This window comes from Spodoptera frugiperda, chromosome 8 (assembly GCF_023101765.2).
Source record: "Spodoptera frugiperda isolate SF20-4 chromosome 8, AGI-APGP_CSIRO_Sfru_2.0, whole genome shotgun sequence".
NCBI classification, from domain to species: Eukaryota; Metazoa; Arthropoda; class Insecta; order Lepidoptera; family Noctuidae; genus Spodoptera; species Spodoptera frugiperda.
Window position 1 is genome coordinate 310,732 of NC_064219.1, and position 21,605 is coordinate 332,336.

General features: G+C 37.0%; 1 protein-coding gene across 3 annotated transcripts in view; it reads left to right on the plus strand.

Moving 5' to 3' along the window:
* LOC118275872 (protein turtle) overlaps window positions 1-21,605 on the plus strand; it is a 124,043-nt gene that overhangs the window by 46,265 nt on the left and 56,173 nt on the right. For all 3 annotated transcript variants that reach the window (XR_007705525.1, XM_035593988.2, XM_035593989.2), the window contains exons 2-3: window positions 13,433-13,565; window positions 17,051-17,259. Coding sequence is in view for 2 of the 3 variants with exons in the window: in XM_035593988.2 (XP_035449881.2) it covers window positions 13,433-13,565; window positions 17,051-17,259 (342 nt within the window). In the remaining variant the exon portion in view is untranslated. The remainder of the gene's footprint in view (window positions 1-13,432; window positions 13,566-17,050; window positions 17,260-21,605) is intronic.

Here is a 21,605-nt window from a genome sequence, read left to right on the forward strand (position 1 = left end):
TGTTCTATTCAACTAGCTTGTACACCATTTAAATTGTACATAGCGGAGGTACTGCGTCCCAGTGCGGTGTTGTGACTAATTGATAGACAAATAAATCGATCTCACCAACTAATAGCGGAGTTTGGAAGGCTCTTTAAAGTTTCGAAGCCCACTCCTTATATTGTTGCGAGGTTCCAGCGGTTTCAGCGAAGGTTTGAGGTTTCCAAGGCAAGGATTTACTTGAAATATCTGTTGCCTTTGTTTCGCTCGAACAAGTTATGAACTTGATAATCTTTGACGCGGTTATCGCTCATAGAAATGTTAATTAAATAAGGTAATAGTTGGATTTGGAGTTTCTGCTTCTGACGGACAAGGTTTTTCTTGCGGGTGAGAGCTTAGTTTCCTAAAATTAATGTAAATTGGCAGGCCGAGCGAAATCAGATAACACTGATATACTTATATAAATAAGCTGTATATTGAAGTTTAGCTTACGCTCTAGACGAGACTAATCTGACCTTCAAGTCACACAGTACAAGTAACGTCTTCTATAATATTTGAATCAAAGACGGCTTACTTTGCTAATGCAACCAGCTCCCAGATATCTGGCTATACATCATTACGAGACGTCGAGTGCTCACGGCACTCCGCCGGCCAAAGTAGGATAACTCAGGATCCCTCTAGGGAGGTCTTGGTCTCAGCCTTTGTATCGGAGGTATCGGTGAGTTTCTGCCACACTGGAGAGATATCTTTGTCCCGCCGGCTACGTCTATCTAATAAAACCGACTCGGTTTATGCTTTATAAAATATGGAAAAGATTTTGTTGCAAGATTTGTTCCGGATTTGTGCTCATGGAGATTGAAGGGGAATGTTTAAGCCGCAACAGTAAATAAATGTATAAGTCGCATCAAATAGAAATAGATCATCATTCTTAGAAAGCTTCTCTTCCTATACAATCTGTCTAAACGTTTGAAAGCATGAAATGTTACGTTCTGAGGTTCTAGGCACAAATCTAGACTTAACTTTGAATTACACGAAGCTTAAGAAACACATTCACCCAAGATACCAAATGTGGTAAATCTAGTCAATTTGTTACGCTATCCGAAGAGCTCTGTTATCCGAAAGAGGCAATCAAGTAACTTAACCTGTGGGAGGTTCTAATAAAAACGGAGATTACCGACACGCGTGCCAAGTTCGATTATTAGGCCAATACATCTCGGCCGCCCGCACCGGCCCCGTCACTCATTTGTTATGAGTGTCGGAGCACAGATCTATGGCCGTACGTTATCATTTGCTTCTCAGCCCTTTTTTCAATATGTCAGCCTGTCTACATCATTATCAGCGCCGTTCTATCTGAATTTAATTGGGGTCGACTCCATCCTTCATTTTGGCCTCGTACATCATTTATCTCTTACTCAATTCATGTCTATGTTTCATATTTTTCTCGAAGCCAGTTAAACTAGCCATTAGGGTTAGTACTTGACACACTTATGTCAAAATGTAGTTGCATCATGTGCTTTTAATGTGACAAATGGCTTTAAGTGATACATCTTGTATGTCACTGGCTTCTTTTACGTATAATATGTTTATTATACTTTCAAGAACATAGGGATATATATTTCATACGTTATCTTCATTAATTTCTGTATATGTAGACTAGCCTAGTCTGACTGTTCCACTAGTGCATCATAATTCTATGTTTTAGCGAACTTTTTAAAATTGCTCTTGGTGTAGCAAAAAGCTATATTTCATTCGATAACTTTAAGATTCGTAGAAAGTAGTTTTTAATAAAGTACTTCAGTTCTGGGGGAAGAAATTAACTGTTTTGTCGCCGAGCAGCTTGAACAACTTGTTCATTTCTTATTCTTTTTCTACTTCACAAGTCGCGGAGGATTCGCGTCGTCTTAATTCGTTTATATCCTGCACGACAAAGTTTAAACCCGGTTAGCAAGCAATTAAGCCATGTATGGCAACAATATTAAGTGCCTTGTCGTCTATGTGGCGTTGGCACTCCGCCAAAACTATATCAAACAGTCCTTTAACTTCTTCATCTCCGATATTAAAATATCTCTTTTTATTTGGCACACAATGTTTTCGCCAAATCATATTTTTATAGAGCACTAAAATGACAAATACAAATGAGATCTGTCATCCGCGATTCCGTCGCTGTATAAATTATAGACGTCAGGCTTTTACTTGCCTCCGAAACAAATGAATAATTAATTCGGAAATAAAAAAATATAACATTAACAGTAGGTAGTTGGATGTCAAGAAAAGAAGTAATGCATCGATATTTCTTTTGTTTTACATTCCTAGAAAAAAATATGAAAAGGGAACAGTGACATAATAGTATTAATGGAGGATTATTTTTACAGTCACTAAAATTGTTGGCGTCGCGTCCTCGCTTTGGGATCTTCTTTACTGGCGCTATCAATGAAGAAAGTAAGCCATCTATAAATGTTTGTTTCACTTCGAGGGTCGGTCACGAGCCACGATTGGCCGATCACATCAAAATAATAATATTTGTTTATAGTGAAGCGAAGGGACTGCTAATTGAGTTGATTTATCACCCCTTTTCGTTATCCGATTAATAATTAATGAGCTATTTAATTGATATTGAGAGTCGTATTTCGAGACGATCAAACGACGTCTTAGAGTCACGTTTTAAGTACTTTATGTTTTTGAAGGTAAAAATTCTAAGAGCCGATGGATATTAATCTCTTGAGGAAATTGGCTTCAGTTGAAAGGTTTTTTATATTGATTATTTGGCGTGTGTATGTCAGGGTAAGGGAACTTTTCCACCAAGCTATGCTACCAAGAGCTATGATACGTTGCTGTGGTTGCGTTTGGCTTCCACCTATCATTTTTATTAGTATACATAGCGTAGCACTAGTGGAAACGAACTCAACTAAGATATGTTTTTTATGGAAAGATGCGTGCTATAGATGTGTGCTATGGATGGTTTCCCTACTCCGTATGCATCGCTTACTTAAGTTGCGCATCTTCCACGCCCAGCTACTTAATTTGCGGTGGCGCATCTTTATCGCACATCTTACTGGCATCACTACATAGCTTAGTATTAGTGGAAACGGTCACATAGTTTCACAGTCTTGCTATTAGATCCTCGCAGTATAACTACGTATCTAGCACATTTCTAGTGGAGAAGCTCCCTAACACGGCCTGGGGCAAACATCGATAGACGTAGATAATACACGATAATAAATACTAGGAATTGTATGTCTACATGCTATGTGACTAGTAACTGTGATGGTGATACTAATTGAAGCTGTTAAGCTGACGGTTATTCCCGAGTTACGAGGAAATGCTCCTTGTTTGTTTACTGTTATTTCATTAATTACCTTCAATTTGAAATGTTTAATGCTTTTCACAAACATAATAATATTCATTGAATTGTTTTTTATCATTATATTTTTATTTATGCAATGTTTTACGCTTACAATGTGTACTTTTATAATTGTAATGTATTGGTACTTTAATAAGGCTATAATCCCAGATTATGTTATTATATACTGAGAACGTTTTTTTTTTTAAGTCGGTTAAAAAAGGGTATTAATCAGACTACAAGAGAGCATGTTGGAATGTATTTCAAATACATTAACTGTAATATAAACTAGCAATTTAATAAATAGTTTAAAGAGAACGACTTAGTTTTAACCTTACTAAATGAACGAATATTTTTAACCAAAGGTTTTTTTATTATAACAAAAAAATATCGAGTTCGGTGATTTTTTTTGTGACAAAAAGCTTAGTTCAATAATTTAATATTGTAGTACTAACTGAACATTTTCGAACATAATCCAATTATTGGCAAGCTGGTTTATCAAATGGAACATTTTACTTTATTCAAGGACTTAAATAAATAAAAGGTTATTTTATTTAATTCTGTTACTTTTTAAACTTGTCTGAACAGATTCAACGCGAGTAGGCAACTAACATGACACTAATTTTCCGAAGGTTAGACAAAGAAGCACCCAATCACTCATTCACCACTTTGTTATAAGTCACATGTAAATAATAGGGGATGAGCCTACCACAATTCCAGAATCCGTGCTACCACGAAAGTTTTTGACATAAGTACCATAAAATACTCACATCACATCATCAGCCTATAGGTGGCCATCGCTGACCAAAGGCTACTTCTCCCACGTAGAAGGTTTGAACATTAATCACCACGCTTGCTCAATATTAGTAGGCGATTTTAAACTTATAATTAGAAATTATAAGCCCAGATTTCCTTACGATGTTTTCTTTCACCGTTTGTCTGTGGTGTCTAAATAATCTTAAAAAGTACATTTAATTCGGAAAGAGTCACATTGGTAGGTACTTGCCGTTTGTAGGTTTTGAATGCATACTCTCATGCATAAGAAGCAGGCGTTTTAAACCACCACAATGACATAAAATACTCTATCTATCTTCGAGTATCTATCACTAGTATGTTTTGTCCAACCTGTAAATCAAACACGAGCAAGAATTATTACTCGGCAGACGCAATAGTCACTTAACCAAAGAAAAACGAAGAATTACATAAGCAGATACATGTTAATTACCGAAGTAATTGTTGACCTATTGTAGCTAATAGGGTTGAAATTATACCACTATTTAGGCTTGAACTGCTGGTTCGTATATTTGAACTATTTATCTCAACATGGTCACACGACCTCATTGGATTGACCTATTTGGACTGTTTGGTCGCAGCACGACATTATGACAATACGACGACGACGACATTATGATTAAAAAATTGCCCTCTTATGTGAATCGATGTAACGAAACCATAGCTCGCTTTTAATTGCGGCAACGCCATCTAGTTGTAAAATTTGAACTAAAATAAATTGATATAAATAATTATGGTGTCGTTACTTCTTGTTAGACTTTGGTCGTCAACATACCGCCCACCAAGGACATTACTGACGGAATGTCCTTTACAAGAATGAACTTAAAACTATGTAAAAGTAAAATTAACATCCTTTACAAAAAATTTAACTTATAAAATTATGAAAGTAAAATTGACATCCTTTTCAAGAATTGAACTTAAAATTATATAAAAGTAAAATTGACATTCTTTTAAGGATTGAACTTAAAACTATATAAAATTAAAAGTAAAATTAACATTCTTAAAAGGATTGAACTTAAACTTACTTAAAATTATTTAAAATTAAAATGACACTTGTAATTACAAAACAAGTTGTACTAAGTTGATCTCAATCAATCGGTTACTGGTAGAATGCACAGCTTTGAAGTCGGTCGTTTGATTGTGGATGATTTTAAAATTCTACCTAATAACCAACTAACTTGTGGCAAATGTTTTCCACCTATTAGGATGACTATTTAGCCACGACAATACAACGGTGGAATCAGTCCAGGCTTTTGCTCGTTCTCTAGAAATACCGAGAACATCTGCTGTCTCAATCAACAATTTTGACAACAAGACTGCTCCACACAATTCTAGACGTGGTATGCTGACCTGCTTGACAGGAGCCACTCTAGTTCGTGCTACCAGCAACGAAACGTGTACTTCGTCTATGGCAGTTCGTACTCGCAAGTAAACAACTGCTGAATACGCGATCTTGGAAGTGTCACTAAAACCATGAAGCTCCAATTTATCCTTAAACTTACTTCGAAGCCATCGAGGAATTCGAACCTTGGTAAGAAGTGTCAACTCTTCACGGTAAGTATTCCATTCTTGTACTACTTTCTTATTTAATGCTTCATCCCAGCTTACTCCTGCAAGCCATAACCTTTGAGTAAAAGTGTTTGCTAACACCACACTTTGTGCTGAGCAGCCTAGAGGGTCAAACAATCTGGCTATGTCAGATATAACTTGTCTTTTTGTTACAGGTGTGGTCGTCAGCGGAGCAAGATTTGCTGTGTATTGGAAGCTATCATCGTTCCGGTTCCAGGTAAGTAGTATTTTAATTGTACTATCTAATTTGATCTCTAAATCCTTATTCTCTTCTTTTATAGGACCTGTTTGTTCTACTTCTTCTTCCGTTTCCTTCATTTGATCTATTATTTTCATAATTTCCTGATTGTTGCTGTTCCATTTTCCACCATCTCTTACTACGGCGTGGTGTGGTAAGTATACCGCTTGATCTTTTTTATCATCGCCTTCTTTTACAGGTCGAAGATGTCCTCGTTAAAATGTGCACAATTTACACTTATATTTCTTGAACGATGTTGAATTTCTTTATCCTTTGAACTGGCTAATCCAGAAAGGATCCACCCTAAAGCAGTGTTCTGAGCGATGAGAGTACTAGTTGGACTTTTTACGATGCCTTCCTTAACAATGGAAGCGTAGACATCCGCTCCCAAAAGAATATCAATTCTGTTGGGAGTATTGAAATTTGGATCTGCGAGAGATAAGCCATACTTATCGATCCAGTCAAATGAGCTTATATTCATACTCTTTTCTGGTAAGTATGACGTGATCTTGGTTAAAACGTAGGCGTTTATTTTTAATCGGAAATTATCATCTATCTTAGATTTAATTGTTAGAGTAACCATATATTTTGCTGTAGTTGAACTGTTGTTTCCTAGACCTGTAATAACACCACGTACAAGACTCTTTTTCAGTCTTAGCAATTGCACTGTGGCCTCAGTGATAAAACAAGCCTGAGACCCCTGATCAAGTAGGGCTCGGACGGTTATAAACTGACCCGTCTTGGACTCTGCTTTGATTAGCGCAGTAGCTAACAAAACTTGGCTAGGCTTAGCGTTTTTGCCAGTAGACAAACAAGCAACAATCTGACTATCGTCAGTTGAATTACTACCGACAGCAGACTTAGTTGCAGTGTCTTGACCTTGGCTAACATTCCCTGTGTTGGCATCTCTGTTGAGATGTAACAAGGAATGATGCCGTTTTTTGCAAATTCTGCATGACATTTTGTTTTTGCAATCATAAATTGTATGGTTACTGCCCAAACAATTAAAGCAAATTTTATTTTTTGCAACAAATTCACGCCTAACATCGACTGATTGTTTCGCGAATTTCTTGCAAAAGCAAAGTTTATGCGACTCAGAGCAATACTCACAAAGCATGCTGGATGTCTTTGTCGCTAACATTGCCCTTGAACTATGAGCGTGTGTAATATTACTGCCCTGGTGAACTTTGTTTGGCTCTATAAACTCTAATGCACGGAACCGACTTTCTATAAATTTCTTAAATTGATCAAAGGTGGGCAACTCGTTGCTAGAGTCATTAGAAATGCTAAGTTCCCACTGTTTGCGTGTTTCGTTGTCAAGTTTGAAGGTGACAATATGAATTATTATGACATCCCATGTGGAAACATCAATATTTAAGTTACTTAGAGCACTCAAACAATCAGTTGTTGTATCCAACAACTCTTTCAAACCTGACGCTGATTCTACGAGTAACCGTTTTTGAGCGAATAACCTTTTCAAAATACAATTAGTGAGATACTTTTTATTGGCGTAACGCCTTTCCAGTTGCAACCAACATTGACTATAATTAGCATCTGTGATAGGTGTATGCCTAATTAATTGTTCAGCTTCACCAGTTAGATGTCCTTTCAGATAATGAAGCTTTTGTACATTATCTAAGGAAGGATTATTATGCACTAAAGAAGTAAACAAATCATAAAATGTGGTCCATTCACTATATTTTCCCGAAAAGGTAGGAATTGAGATTTTTGGTAGTTTAACCAATGAACTTGTTGCTCTAGTGTTTGATTCGCTACCTTGTTGTGCTATACATTCCTTGGCCTTTAATTTATTTAAAACTGATTTCATAGCACATTTATATGTTATGTAGGTATCTTCAGTAGTGTCGTATATATCCACAACCTTTTGACTGATATCTTCTAATTTATATGTTTTATAAAGTTGAGATTTTGTATCTTTGAATAATGACCAATCATTTTCTAATAATTCGAGTCTTGTTTCTATGTACTCAACAGTTAATCTATCTTTAGGACTCTTCTTATAATTAGTCAATGCCTTTGTCATCACACTCTGAAGATCCTTCAAAACATTTATTTGACCTTCCATTTTTACAATCAAAATTTTTCTAAGTCCAAAATAATTCATAAAATTTTACAAGTGTTTTGGACTTAAACTCTGGCGGATTTCGGGCATAGGTTCCCCGTTCCCCCGTTTTTATTGAAATTATTCTAAGTCCTAAAATAATATCTACAAATTATTCTAAGTCTAAAATTTACAATAAAATTATTAAGTTAAAATTGTCTTTGAAATAAAGTTCAATTTAGCTTGGCAAATATTGTTCTACGTTCTATGGAAATTGTACTCACAGTTTTTCACTTCACTCACTGATCACGGATGGTACAGGTGGCGCCCTCTGCGGCGTCACTTGGAACTTCAGCTGCTTTGATGAACTCTCGAAGAATGGGCTTCGATGATAAAGGTGGCGCCCTCAGCGGCCACTCGATGAACTCCACAGGAACTGAGCTCGTCAACTTGCTGGACGATGCTTCTGCTGGGTGCCCAGTACTCTTGCTGCAGCAATCCACTGCAAGTACTCGAGCTGTGCCACTGGCACGGTTGGACTCAAAAATTCAGACAGTACTGCGTCTGAGCCAGGGTCGACGGACCTATGTTAAGATCCGGCTCGAAGGACCAATGTTAATTACCGAAGTAATTGTTGACCTATTGTAGCTAATAGGGTTGAAATTATACCACTATTTAGGCTTGAACTGCTGGTTCGTATATTTGAACTATTTATCTCAACATGGTCACACGACCTCATTGGATTGACCTATTTGGACTGTTTGGTCGCAGCACGACATTATGACAATACGACTATACGACGACATTATGATTAAAAAATTGCCCTCTTATGTGAATCGATGTAACGAAACCATAGCTCGAATTTAATTGCGGCAACGCCATCTAGTTATGAAATTTGAACTAAAAATAATTATTATGAATATTATGGTTTCGTTACTTCTTGTTAGACTTTGGTCGTGAACATACATATTATATGTTTCTATGTTTGTATATTATGCAGTTTCTTTTTAAAATCTCTGCATAGATACCAATAGAGGCGACCAGATGACCTGCAGTAGCTATGAATGGTTATTGTGGAGCAAATGGTTTCTTGGCATCGAAGCAGCTCAATAAATATGTTCCTGGTGGAAATTGGGAGAGACCTAGGTCACGTAATTCTTTTCTATATCTTTGAGATTGAAAATATTTTCTGTTTCCATGTAGTGTAGGTACTGGTGCTAATATAATCATAGTAATATTATTAATGTTTAGTAATTGGTCTACAGACAGGGCTGACTTTTGTGATACCTACTTTTTATGTTTTTATCCCACGAGAACTCAGAGAGCAGCTAGTAAGCTATAAAGCAAGGAGATTAAATATCAAATTTGATCGTTGGTCCAATATGACTATGTCTGGTTCATCAGACCACCACAGATGGGGCCCAGTAGGACTGATACCTGATCCGGAGCTGCGGACTACCTAGCGGGTTTACCGGGGCTCCGGCTCGAAAAGCAGGAGTAAGAAAGGGGTAGTTTTTAGTCAGTAAGAGTCTGACACTCCCTCTCGCCTCACCCAAGGCGGGAGAAAACAAGAGATGATTTCCCCACTTCAAAAAAAAACATAGTTTGTTAAAAACTTAACAGAACAAAATACTCCACGCAACTCCTTCTGTAATAGTCTAACTTCTCAAATCCCCTGTCTAAACCTTAAATGAAATGTTGTAACTGTGACTTTAATCAACTGTATATAAGTGTATATAAACAAACTTAGTGAGACTTTCAATTAAACCTAAACTAAAGGATTTCTAGATACAAACAAACCTACAAACGACCGCAGGAGGTTTTAAAAACATTTAATTAAAAGTGGTGTCCAGTTGCTGGGCGTGCCTCGTTCTCATGGCGGCGTGCGACACGACACCGTGAGAGTTGTCGCGCGACTGAGCGTCAGGCATCGCTGCGCTCGACCGAAACGCGCGACTTTTTACCTTTATTATTTGATACCGCAGCAATTGGGAAATTCTCTTTAAATGTTTGAGACTGTCGCAATATTCTAAGTGCACCGTCGCGAAGAAAGAATATGTTAGACGAATATATGCGAAATGGTTGCGCTTCGTTTATGTGCATGTTATGGTTTTAATGCTTAAAAGTTTTATTTTCGTTGAAAACTATAACATTTCCAGCTTTAAGGTCAATTAGCTTACCTGTACCCATAACAAAGCTACTTTTTCCAATTATATTAAATTCTTTAAGGTTGCCAACTTCTAGAACAATTAATAAAATGTTTTTTTTTTTACCTTCAATACTCTTTACCGCCTCTTTATCCTTAAAATCCTTCTCGTAAGTCTGAAACATATCATGCAGAAAACCGCGTTAAAATCGATCCAGCCAAAAGCGAGATAATCGCACACAAACATATATACATACATCTAGGTCAAACTGAGACCCTCCTTTTTTTAAATCGCTTAAAGAACACATCGTTATGAAATAGTACTAGGTACCTACATTATAAGTGTACAACAAAGGCTTGCTTTTACTTAATCAAAATGTATGTACAATGTATATAAACCTAATTAGTTGCAGAATTAAGTAAGATCACAAGGACAACAAAATAATATGATTCGTCTCTGTTCTTAAATACTACTTTCATTTGATATAATAAGATTTTCTTCATCAACTCACTTAAATTAAGAGACTCCTAAGTTTGATGTAAAAAGTTTGGAACTGTTTCTGTAGATGCTTCGGTTTTTATATGAATGTCTAACGATACTTTTGTTTAGTTAGTAGAGGATTAAAATTAAATTATTTTCTTACTAATTGGATTGTAATTAGTTGTGCTAACAGATCAAAGATTCAAAGATGAGTTTACTTTGATTGTAAATATTGTGAATTGAATTTTTCATTTATGTTTGATTTCTTTTAGTATTTTAAATGCATAATTTATAAAACTTTGTACAATTTCTCTTATGGACAATGTTTTCGGGCTCCATTCCAGAGTCGCGTAAGGTATTGCAGGGCTTTTTCCGTAAAATTTTTCAGTAGTAGCACGGAGTCTAGAAATGTGACATGGGACTTATAATACAAAATGTTGAAAAGTGGATGTACATTGAACAGTAGCATATGCACCTTTGCTTACCCCTTCGAAGATAAAATGCGTGACGTTACGTTACTAACATTTTCCATTATAATGGACCACTATAGAGTAAAATAAATAATACGTAGATTGTGTATAAGTTGGTAGAAGGGATGTACAAAGACGCATGGTATAAGCAGGCGGGTACCGGAGATGGGGACATTAAGGTTAAGGTGTGTCCAAACACGGCGCGGCAAAGTGCGCGGCAGCTACGCGCGGCATTCGCGGGACACAAATTTGCCGCGCAAAACTAGTAGAGTTTAAGCCTTTTACGCGGCAGTGCTGTGCGGCATGTCCGAGACACGCCGCGCTCTTTATTTCGTATTCAAACTACAATGAAAGCGGCCGCGTGTAATGTCGCTTTTTTTTGAGGGGGGAAAATCATCCAATGACTTCTCCTGCCTTGGGTGACTCAGACTCTTACTGACTAAAAACCACCCCGTTCCGTATCCTGCTTTGAGCCGGAGCCCCGGTAACCTTTTACGTTATCCGCAGCTCCTGATCAGGCATTAGCCCTACTGAGCGATCTGTGGTGGTCTGGCTCTTTGAGGCGTACGCGGAACCCGACGCGCCGTACGTACGGGTCTGGTTCTGGTCGGGCGGCAAGCTACCCTTGCTTGCCGTCCTTATTATTCGAAAATTACATAGAAGAAGGAATAAAAGAAAGGCAGTGTTGGATGCGACCACTCTTTCAACAAAGGACAAAGAATCTGGAAGGGATCTATTACGAAATCAACTACCACACGCAAATCACAAATCGTCGCAGTTTGCTTCTTGTGGCCCGCACCGGCGACTAAACGTTGACACAAAAAGCCGCCACACGCCACTGTGCGCGGTACGCGCGATTCCGCGGCCCCTCTCCCTTGCCTCAGTAAATCTGTTGGAGCCAACGATAACGCACGCACGTAGTCTGTGTTTCATATAGGTAGATAAATATGTATATAGAAATATTTATATCAGAGATACAATCCCGACCGCAAGTGTTGACCATCGGCCACAAGTGGCTGTCGCGCTTCAGCTACTTTTGTGGCCGTTTCTTGCCTCTTGTCGCGGCGCTTGTGGCTGTCGCGTGTGGCCCGTGTGCGGCGACACTAACACCGTTCGCGGCGAACGTCGTGCGCGGCAGGTAGCTCGCGGCTGCCGCGCACGGCCGTCGTCCAAACATAGCGCGGCAAGCCGCGCGCGGCAGCCGCGCTTGAATGCCGCGCTATGTTTGGACACACCTTAATGTGTAGTGTGAGTAAAACACGGAGGAGGCATCACACGAGGCTGATTCATTGAACCAATTAGACAGAATGTAGATACGTGTATTTTTAATGATAATACTAGAAGAAAATAATAATATAACATGTGATCGATTTTGTCTACATATAATTAATATACATATTTTGCCATCCCGCATTGAGCAAACGTCGTGATTAATGCTCACCTTCGCCGTGTAAGAAGAGGTCAGCAGTGGCCGCTTTATAGGCTGTTGATATGATATTGTAATTCATAAAAAGCTTCACTAATTAAACAATTACAGATAAAACAAATCGGATAGAATGTTAAGAAATGAAATCTGATAATGTAAAAAGAACAAGTAAGTACCTAAGGACATGAAACAACAGAATAAGATTGATGAACTTTAGTACTAACTATCAAACTACTTCATATTATTATACTTTGGAACTAACTTCTCCACAGCTATTGATACAAACAAATAAAATTACATCTAGGTACTTGATTGATTGTTTTACTAAGAGCGCTTGCTCCTATCATATTACTATCAAAATGACTAAAATGTATTTTGTCTTTGTGAATCTGATATCTTTACCGAATTAGTCTTGAGGTGAATGAACTGAGCTTCGAATCAGATTACTCGTACCTTTAATAAATATCACGTGTAACTCAATTTATTTGAGGAAGGTGAAATGAAAATGATTTACTTAATTTGTTTCTTAGTGCCTACGTAATTAAGTTGGTATTTGTGAATTTTCTTTTATACATAACACTTTACCTGCCAACGGGCTTTCATCAATCTTCAAGTACACCAGGATATTTACTATCCAGTCAAAATACTTTTCAAACTAGATGCCATCATAGACTGCAGACTGCTTAGCGGGTTACCGGGGTGAAACTCCCTCTCGCCTCGCACAAGACAGAAAAAGACATTGGACGAAGTTTTACCCCCTTGAAAAAAAAATACATAAACTATTTAACATAAAATAGTGGTCAACATCGTCATAAGCTTAAAGATTTTCACTGTTAAGTCCCACGAAACTGACGATAATAAAACAGTGAGTCCACCTAAAGCCTGCAAAGAAAATAAGATGATTAAAACCGTACGTTTGTTTGTTACAGTACCGACGGCGCACGCGCAGGGCGTGCTCGGCAAGAAGGCCGCTCTGCCGTGCGACATACAGCCGCTGGCGGCCGAGGACCATGTCTCCATGGTGCTCTGGTTCAAGGAAACTGATGGAGAGCCTCTATACAGGTACGTGATTACATGGAGTATTGTGGGTCAGTGTAGAATCTAGGAAGTTGTAATTTGAAAGATTATGTTTTAAGGGCACTTTAAATAGAAGGACGTGTGATTGTCGCATTGAACAAGCATGGTGATTAAGGCTCTAACCTTCTCCGTGAAGAGGCCTTTTGGTCAGCAGTGGTCACTAATAGACTGTTTATGTGATGATGATATCAACCAAACTGCTCACTTTTTTACAGCTCACTTGCGTATAAGTCTAGGGACATATATAATAATATACTAAAGACTAATACTACATATTCATATTACTATGTGATGTGATTATAAAACATCTTACAGTCAAAGACCCTAAGAACATATTATTATTTAAAAAACATAATGTTCATGACATTTTACACATATGTATTTAAGAAACATGTCATGTGTTCGTGAACCTAAAATTTGCTCAATACTGATTTACAATAAAAAGTCTAAACGCGAAAACATCTGAGAAAGCAATCCGAACCAATGCTTTCAGATACTGGGATAAGCTAAAACGCTCTTAGTTATTCGGTTACTGGGTAGAGCGGGTTGGATGCATTTCCGTATTATTCCACATATGCAGCACGCTGATATTTCACAGGTCGTTTCTTTTTATAACCTTCCAACGGATATAAATAAAATATTTAAATGTCAATGGCTGATCCAATTTTCGGCACTGGAGCGAGTCACACATATCTTGCTTGTGAATAACATACAGATATGGTTTTGTTATTGGTTTATGTCCAATCAAACATTTATTTGCTTCTATTTTCATGAAAAATTTATTAAAAAAATAAACACAAAAATCTCTATTGTGGAAACCACATTTCTCGTCCGCAAATAGAAGAAGGATTTATACACAACACAACTAAATAACACCAAGTTTCATGTAAATTTTCACTCAAAATCCTAAACACATTGTCAACAATAATCCCAAAAATATCATGCAAATATAAACAATCTCATGACAACCAAACGATCTTGAAAATGTCAAACGTTGTTGAATTTTTTAACAAACAATGTTACGAGAGAGCGGCGCAATATCATGGAATGTCAAACGGCTAAGAAAAGGTCGCAACACGTAAAAAGCACAATAAGAAACATTGCATATTTAATGTGGATGTGGAACAAGAAAGTGGAAGTGTTTTAGACACGACCATGTTTGTTAGAACTCGCTAGACTTATGTGGATACGATCTTACTGTGCCACCCCGGTTTGCTTGCAGCAGTGCTATTCTGAAAGTTCATTTTATTTATTTATATAATATATTTAAAAACCAATGATTAAAAACTGTGATGAATGACAAAATCCAATTACAGTTTTGCACGATTAGTAATATAATAGAAATATAGAAAAGAACACTTACAGAACTAAATATAAAGGTACTGACTAAAATTGATTAATAATGATATAATTAAAACTATTGGCAACCCTACTTTACTTACCCTACTATAGGCACAAATCAATGCTTTATTATTTTACGAAGTCACTTCTAAATCTAGGCTGACATTAAAGATTCATTGTCTGTGCAAAAATCACTTTTCAACCAGGTGATGACAGAAGTAAGATAAACACACCAGGAAACATCTTGGATTTTGACATTTGTATAGGTATTGTAAAGTGTGACGTGCGAGGTGACAATCGAGATGAATTTACCATTTTCAGAATAGCACTGCAGCTCTCTCCTCGATTGAATGCTAAGAGCAGGCAGATTGATTGCTGCACGTTGGCTCGGGCTGCAGCTAGGGAGCTAAAAGGCTTAGACATTTTATCGACTAGTTTTATACAGATAAACTTTGGGTTTACAAGTGTATTTGTTTTGTTCTTAGGGCTGCAGCTTTAGAACGATGCATTTGTAAAATGTTGTCTCGCAGTGAATGGGGGACTTATTTGAAACAGTATTGTTTTGGTAGTGATGTAGGATGCTTGTAGTTTAGTTTTATATTGTACAATGGAGGTTTTTCTTTAGTCTCTCTTTGATATATATCATATATATATACTTTATTTAGAACTGAAATAATAACTATGGACGTTGTTCAGTACTTAGCTTCGAGATGAAGATATAGGAAGTGGGTTATGGGTCTTTTTTTAAGTATAATTAAAAGATATTACTACGATACAATTCTATGTTAGCAAAAACCATTAGTCTCTTTGATTTCGTAAAAATAAAAACTTTAAACCTGAAGCATCATAGGCAGATACAACGCAACGAATCTTAGATTCTTCTTTCGCTTCATCAATAGTCAACGTCTTTTCTGTCGATCGGGTAAAGGACAGATATTCATGTCCCTGTGACGTACCGGATTTCAGTGTTCCGGTGTTTTCATGGTTGTATCTACTCTAGATTCTGGCTTTCAGTTGTCGCGGTTTGGGAGGCTGTGCCAGGCTTGTTCCAAAAAAAAATATCGCCTATTTGGTCGATATATGTCTGTCTAGGGCGCCCTCTACCGACGGTACCATTCCTATCTGCTCTGTATACTTTTTTTGTAAATCTGCTTTCATCCATCCTTTCTATATGTCGAAACCATAGTAACATTTTCCTTTCAATCCTTGCCACTACATCGTAAAACAAACACCTTATATTATCAAACAACGTCCTTAAGATCTAAAACGTCTTATTTTCTATAACGTTAATAGATTTCTTGTTGTACCCTTGAGCTAATGCTCACAAGGACAGGGTCTTTAACGACGATACTGTTTCAAGTACCACTTTCCGCCTATCAAACCTTTAGCCGTCGATAAGGAGTCCTTAGACCGCCCGGGTCATTACTCAGTAGCTATCGGATATTAATTAGCTCTACGTATTCATAGATCCCTTGTTTTGTTTACAATGGGTAATCTGATCTTATAGTATCCGTAACTATTTCTAAGTAACTTTGTATGTGTATTGTTTTGTGTGGTATTTATAGCAGATTAGGTATTCACCACGTACTAATATTATGATAGCAAACTCTGTATTCTGTGTATCAAACTTTGTTGCTTTCTGAGTTGCTTTAATATTAGTAGGGTGGGGTAGGGCAGAGACTTTTTCTCAATAGTGTTCGTTTACTAGCTCACTAGTGATTCTGCTACTATGTCTTGTATTGTTTATAATATCGTCACACCTTTTGTCTTCGAAGGGGTAGGCAGATGTGCACATTATGGCATGGATTATTATCACAATACAATGTCCACCCACGTTTCACAATTTATATTGTAAATCCCATGAAATGGGTGGTGAGCCTTTTGCCATATACCAGCTCGTGACTGCCTTGTTGGCCGAGTGGTTCCAACTGATACTGCCGGGCAAGGGGTCTCGGGTTCAATTCCCGGGGCGAAGTACTGCTGAGCTCTTTTCGGTTTTTCGAAAATTTCTCAGTAGTGACACAGAGTCTGGAAAAATGCCCGGTATTGCATTGTGTTACTTTGATTTATTATTTACCAGCAGCAATTATTCTTGTATATTATGCATAATAACTTTCTTCTTTCCCCAGCTACGACGTTCGAGGCCGGTTAGCCTCGCAGCCGAAGCTCTGGTCTTCAACATCAGGGTTCGGTACCCGCGCCTACTTCCGAGCAGCTGCGAACCCAGCAGTACTGTTCGTGGACAGCGTGGTGTCTACTGATGCTGGGGTCTACCGCTGCAGGGTCGACTTCAAGAACTCTCCTACAAGGAACTTGAGAGTCAACTTCACTGTTATAAGTAAGTTCTTTTAACATTTACAATTTATTAAAATTATAATTCGATAAGATGTTCTTACAAATACTTTGCATAGATTTATAAGCTCAAATTACTCAAATTCTTAAACAAAAGAGTTGATTGATTATGTTACGTAGCATTAAATCCCATTCCAGTTAGCGTCCTATTAAAGAGAGAGTTACGTTTAGCATTAAACGAAAAGGAACGTCAAATAGTTTATTTATTTCCTCAAAGCAAATATAATATTAAAATCTCTGTGTGTCAGTCACTACTTTAGTGTAGCTCGTTTCCTCGTTCCAAGTGTAGATTCATATGGAGAAGAACGAGCAAGAAACTTCATAGGTTACCCCATATGTTGAAGAGCTCTAGTACCAATATAAAGATGGTAGTTCCTACCTAAACTTTCCAACATAAATCTAGAAACGTATACCATATACATTATCAATTAAATGTAAATAATTATCGCTCAGAATGTCAACGTGTAGGCCCACAATATATTTAGGTATTTTGAAGGGAAACTGAGACGGATTACTGAGAAATGTGTGTAGGCGTATTGAATGGGGGAGCCGAACAGTTCACTTGTAGCCTAAATTTACTTGTAATTTTGAAAATCTTTTCAAGATATTTAACCTAGATAGGATATCTCCTACTCCCTGAATGAGCACACCCACTTATCGTTTGCTATGTTCATTATTATTAGTAGGTTAGAATTGAGGCCGCGTTTAATTGCTTTCAAAATTAAGGATTTCACGGTTGGTAGTCGCTCTTGTAATCGCTATAGGTATACTACAAAGGTATAAATCTACCCGACCGAGGAGGATGGTTAAGTGTATACTTCTTTATCCGGAGCTGCCGACTACCTAGCGGGTTTGCCGGGACTTCGGCTCGAAGGGCAGCAGTAGGTAACGGGGTCGTTTTTAGTCAGTAAGAGTCTGACACTTGTTCTCGCCTCGCGTAAGGCGGGGGAAGTCGTTGGATTATATTCACGCCTTAAAAAAAGAGTATATTTCTTCTATTGTTATGTTACCAAGAGCTCTTTATTATAAACAACAACAAACAATCGAAGATACATCAATTTTGCTGGAGTTAAAATTCTCGGAATTCACTTTAAATCTATTCAGCCAACATATTAAGGGTATCGCACAAAATCCACGTTCACGCGAACGAGCTCCGATATAAGATATAATTTGGATAAAATTAAATTTACCTCAAAGCCTTAATGTATTGCAAACATTATAATATAATATATTTACCTATATACTGAGGGGAATACTTAGAAAAACATTATTTTTAAACACGACTACATAAGTTAATTATATTTAAAAAAATATTATACCGTATGGGGAAAGCTCTTATGACTTAATTTAAACTACATATTTGTTATTATCTTGGCTGACTATATACGAAAAATGAGCGAAATAGGCCCAGTATGTAAGCCAAAAAGTGCATTTTTCTATTTAAGCTAATTTGAACACTCTTTACAAATACGGCATTATAACAGCCGCGCCACATGTCCGTAACATTTTTAGACAACCTGCAACATTACAGCTCTTCTGTGATCAAGGAACATGGAGCTGTTCATACAGAATTTAATACTTGATTAATTTAATTATTTATTTTGTTTTTTCGTTAAAATATTTAGTTGTATTATGCTTCTGTGGACTAGTAATACTTGTAGTTTCTTTTAAATCATATGATTGATCTCCATACTGTATATTAATATACTGTTGTAAAGGTTGGAGCTATTTTTATTTATACCTTATTTACCGTATATATCTTTTATAGGTTTTAGGTATTGTGCAAAGGGCCGTGACAAATCGAATGTTACTGTGACACTATATATAACTATTTCGTAGGTATTACCTACTACCTATTATTACGAAATATTACTATTTCATCAATGTTTTCGCCCAAGACTTTTATTATTATCTTCTGTTACATTGCTACATAAAATATTATATTTCTTAGAGAATTCTTTGGTTCGGCTCTGCCTCGGATGCCTCGTTGATCGAGTGGTCGAAAGTGCGACTCGCCGGGTCGGGCAAAGTAGTATTGGGCTTTTTTCGGTTTTTCAAAAATTTCTCAGTGGTAATACGAAACCTGAAATTGTGCCCAGTATAAATGGCAATAGTCTCGCCTCCTATGACATGGGACTTACAACACAAATGGTGAAAAGTGAGTGAACGTCTTTCAGTGGCATTGCGTATCGTAATGTGTACCTCTGCCTACCCCTTCGAGGATAAAAGGCGTGACGTTACTGACTGTTACTGAATTCTTTGGTTCTCTTAGTAAAATGGTTTACGAATAATTTTCCCGATTGTGAAGCAACATCTGTCACTTAATGTAAAATAGCTGGCTTACCAACTTATCTGTATTAAAGCCGCCATTTTATTATAATAATATGCTAATATTTCAATATTTTTCTCTACATTGTTTACTTCATTTTAAGATTCAGGTCCTTTTTAACCCCCGACGCAAAAAGAGGGGTGTTATAAGTTTGACGTGTCTGTCTGTCTGTCTGTCTGTCTGTCTGTCTGTCTGTCTGTGGCATCGTAACTCCCGAACGGATGCAGTGATTTCAATTTAGTTTTTTTCGTATGAAAGGGGACTTATGTGCGAGTGTTCTTAGACATGTTTGATGAAAATCGGTTGAGCCGTTTTAAAGTTATGGGCGATGAAAGTGGGGAGAGTAGCCGAAGGTCTGCAAATATACTGGGATGGGGTCTCAAATTAAACCGCACTGAAAGAAGATATTGAAAGATATTATTTTTTCGTATTACCAAAAATAAAAAATAAATAAATAATTAAAAAAATAAAAATTTAATAACAAAAACATAAAATTTTCAATTTAACGTTTTATTATAAACAAAAAATCTTGCACCAATGTAATCTTTAGCCTACTTATAGAAACAAAAACTAGTAATTAATAAGTCAAAAAAATAAATAAAAGTGAACGAGCTTGACCTTAGATGTAATCTTTACCTTAACAAGAATCGAAATTATAGTAAGTATATGTAATATACTAAGCCTAACTCAACCTAACCTGCCAAGCCTAACAAACCTACCTATAAAAAGTATAAAATAAAAAATTAAATTAAAAATTTAAAAAACCCCCGACATAAAAACTTAATTTCCCTTTAAAAAGTAAAAAATAATAAAAGAAACTTAATCTTAAAGTACCTAAGAATGTACTAATAATTCTAAAAAAAAATACGTCACGTTGGGGGACCGCATGAATACGGACTGCACACCGCCGCCCGCGCCGCTATATTTCTATTTTCTGCGTTATAGTTAAGTACTTAAACATCAATTTACTTTAATAAACACCAAGCATGTGATACTTATGAACAAATCGTAGATAAGTAAGAAATAATTAGGAGCGGTCCCCCAACGCGACGTATTTTTTTAGAATTATTAGTACATTCTTAGGTACTTTAAGATTAAGTTTCTTTTATTATTTTTTACTTTTTAAAGGGAAATTAAGTTTTTATGTCGGGGGTTTTTTAAATTTTTAATTTAATTTTTTTATGGAATAAATTGGTAAACGAGCAGGCGGTTCACCTGATAGTAAGCAATCGCCGCCACCTATGGACACTTGAGACACTAGAGGCGTTACAAGTGCGTTGCCGACCTTTTGGGGGTTAGGAATTTAAGGGTTGTTGGGGATCGGTCGAGCCGGCCCATTCGTGTCGAAGCATGGCTCTCCCACACTTAAACTCCTTTAGTAAATATATATATAAAGTTCAATTTCCAGTGAACCGCGATAATTATAAATAATAAAGTTTCAGCGTGAAGCCAATTAATTTCACCTTAACACCCTATTGGTCGGGTAATTACGTCGTGTTCTCGTAAGTGCATTAAAGGCCGGTGGCCAATTAATTTTCAGCCACGTGAACTTCAATTTACTTCAATAACAAAACATTAACAACAACAACGTCACGCCTTTTATCTCTGAAGGGGTAGGCTGAGGTGCATCTGCATATTACGGCACGTAATGCCACTGTACAATATACACCCACTGTTCACGTTATAAGTCCCATGTAATAGTGACCCTATTGCCATAAACTGAGCACAATTCTAGACTCCGTGCTACTAATGAGAAATTTTCGAAAATCCAAAAAAAAAGTCCGGTATTAATTTTTCCCAACCCGGGATCGAACCCTAAACCCCTTGTCCGACAGTCGCACTTGCGACCACTGGACTAACAAGACATTTAATAAAGTTATAATAACAGCGAAGGCTTAAAGTAAATTTAATCAGAATACGTGATATCTATTATGGCGGGCAATATTCCCAGAAATAGCCCACGAAATAGGATTTATTTATTTGGAGTACTACGGGTTATCTAA